Source organism: Apis dorsata, unplaced genomic scaffold (assembly GCF_000469605.1).
Source record: "Apis dorsata unplaced genomic scaffold, Apis dorsata 1.3 scaffold_249, whole genome shotgun sequence".
Lineage (NCBI taxonomy): Eukaryota > Metazoa > Arthropoda > Insecta > Hymenoptera > Apidae > Apis > Apis dorsata.
The window spans coordinates 263,060-264,917 of record NW_006263528.1 but is presented as its reverse complement, the minus strand read 5'-3'; the positions used below and the strand labels follow the sequence as shown (position 1 = coordinate 264,917).

General features: G+C 15.8%; 1 protein-coding gene across 1 annotated transcript; it reads right to left on the bottom strand.

The window, feature by feature from the left end:
• Positions 1 to 200: 200 nt before the first annotated feature.
• On the bottom strand, positions 201 to 1,639 carry LOC102675273 (probable NADH dehydrogenase [ubiquinone] 1 alpha subcomplex subunit 12). Its single transcript, XM_006616079.2, has 3 exons — positions 1,478 to 1,639; positions 1,178 to 1,260; positions 201 to 573 (listed from the first exon to the last, which is right to left on the bottom strand). The coding sequence occupies exons 1-3, from the start codon at positions 1,570 to 1,572 to the stop codon at positions 332 to 334; spliced, it is 420 nt and encodes a 139-aa protein (XP_006616142.1). The 5' UTR covers positions 1,573 to 1,639; the 3' UTR covers positions 201 to 331.
• Between the last annotated feature and the right edge of the window lie 219 nt (positions 1,640 to 1,858).

The window sequence follows — 1,858 nt, the reverse complement described above, 5'->3', positions numbered from 1 at the left end:
TAAGTTCAATATAAAATATATATATAATAATATATATATAAAAGTATATAACAAAATTTTATTAATAGATAAGATTTTAATAATGATTAATTAGTCAGTAATAAATAGAACATATATATATATGTTATATATATATATAAATAGAACACATATATATATATAATAGAATATAGAACATAATCAGTAATAAAAAGAACATATTAAATGATCATAAATATCAAGATTTACTATAATATTTTTTATATAAATAATTTATTTACATTTAATTACATATTATCTTTGTTTTCATTATAACTACTTTAAGCAACTCTATATAATAAATTATATTATATTATTGTGATGGTTTCCATGGTATAATTTTTGGTTTTGTAGTAGTATAAGGCATATAAGCTTTATTGGTACCACTTAAATTTGGTTTATGATCTGCCATCCATTTATAATTTGGCCGACTTAAATCTTTAGAAGGAATTAAATCTGTTTTATAATGTAACCATCCAAACCATTCTGCTGGAACTTGAGATCCATCATAATCTAAATAAACTGCTTCAGAATATATTACCCATCGATTCCTACCTATTATATATAACAATAATAAAAATTTTGATTATAAATAATTTTTCAAGAAATTTATTCAATAATATGTCAATAATTAATTTATTCAATAATTATCAATAATATTAATATTCTTTTTTTTAACTAAATCTTGTTATAAAAAAAATATATTTATTAATATAATATATAATATTATTAATATAAATATATATTATTTAATTGAAATAAGAAAATATGATATAATAATAATTTAATATATTACAATATTATAATATATACAAATATTTTAATATATTTTTAATGTTTAAAAAAAATAAGTTTAAAAATTCAAATAGATAAATATTATTTTTAACAAATTTAAACATAATGATTTTTATATAATATAAATAAATATATATATATAAATAAACAACAATAATTACAACCATAAATTAATTAATATAATTAAATATTTATAATTAAATATAAAAATTCAAATTTCATAAATAAACGAACAATAATACAAAGACAAATTAATGCAATATTTTAATAAGTCATTGATATATTCTTTAGACTACAGAATATATGATCTATATATAAATGAACCTATATCACCATATAATATATCATTTAATCATCAACTTACCATAGAATAATGAATTATTTTCATAATATTTGTTTCCATATTTGTCTTCACCCATTAACGTACCTGCTTTTAAAGTATCCATTCTGAAAATATTTGGAATGTAACATGATTATTCACATTAAACTATTTTTATATATTTATATAATAAATAATTTGCAATATTCAATTAAAATTAATAATTTTATATTTATAAATATTTATTTATTTATAAATTAGATTTGCCAGTGTAGAATTTTTTAATAAGGCAATTATAAATAGAATTGATATAAATACTATTTAAATAAATAATAATATAATAACCTGAATAAAGTATAAACAGAATTTAAAATACCACCATTTGCTTTTATTATATTCCATAAATTATAAATTTTATCCACTCCTAACTGTTTCGCCATATTTGTTTCTAAAGATATACATTCACCATCTACATATATATATTGATACAAACATGTGGCTTTAACTATATAAATTTTATAGATGTCTTACTTTAAGTTTAATAAGAATTTTTATATGTCATGTACTTTTTTATATAATATAAATGTTTTTTTTATAATAATATGTGTAACAAAATGTCTTTTTTATTTTATAAATATATAATCAATCTTATGAAAATAGAGTATAAAATTATCAAAATATAAATTAAAATAATTTATTGTATTTTTGCTGATTTTACATTTAAAA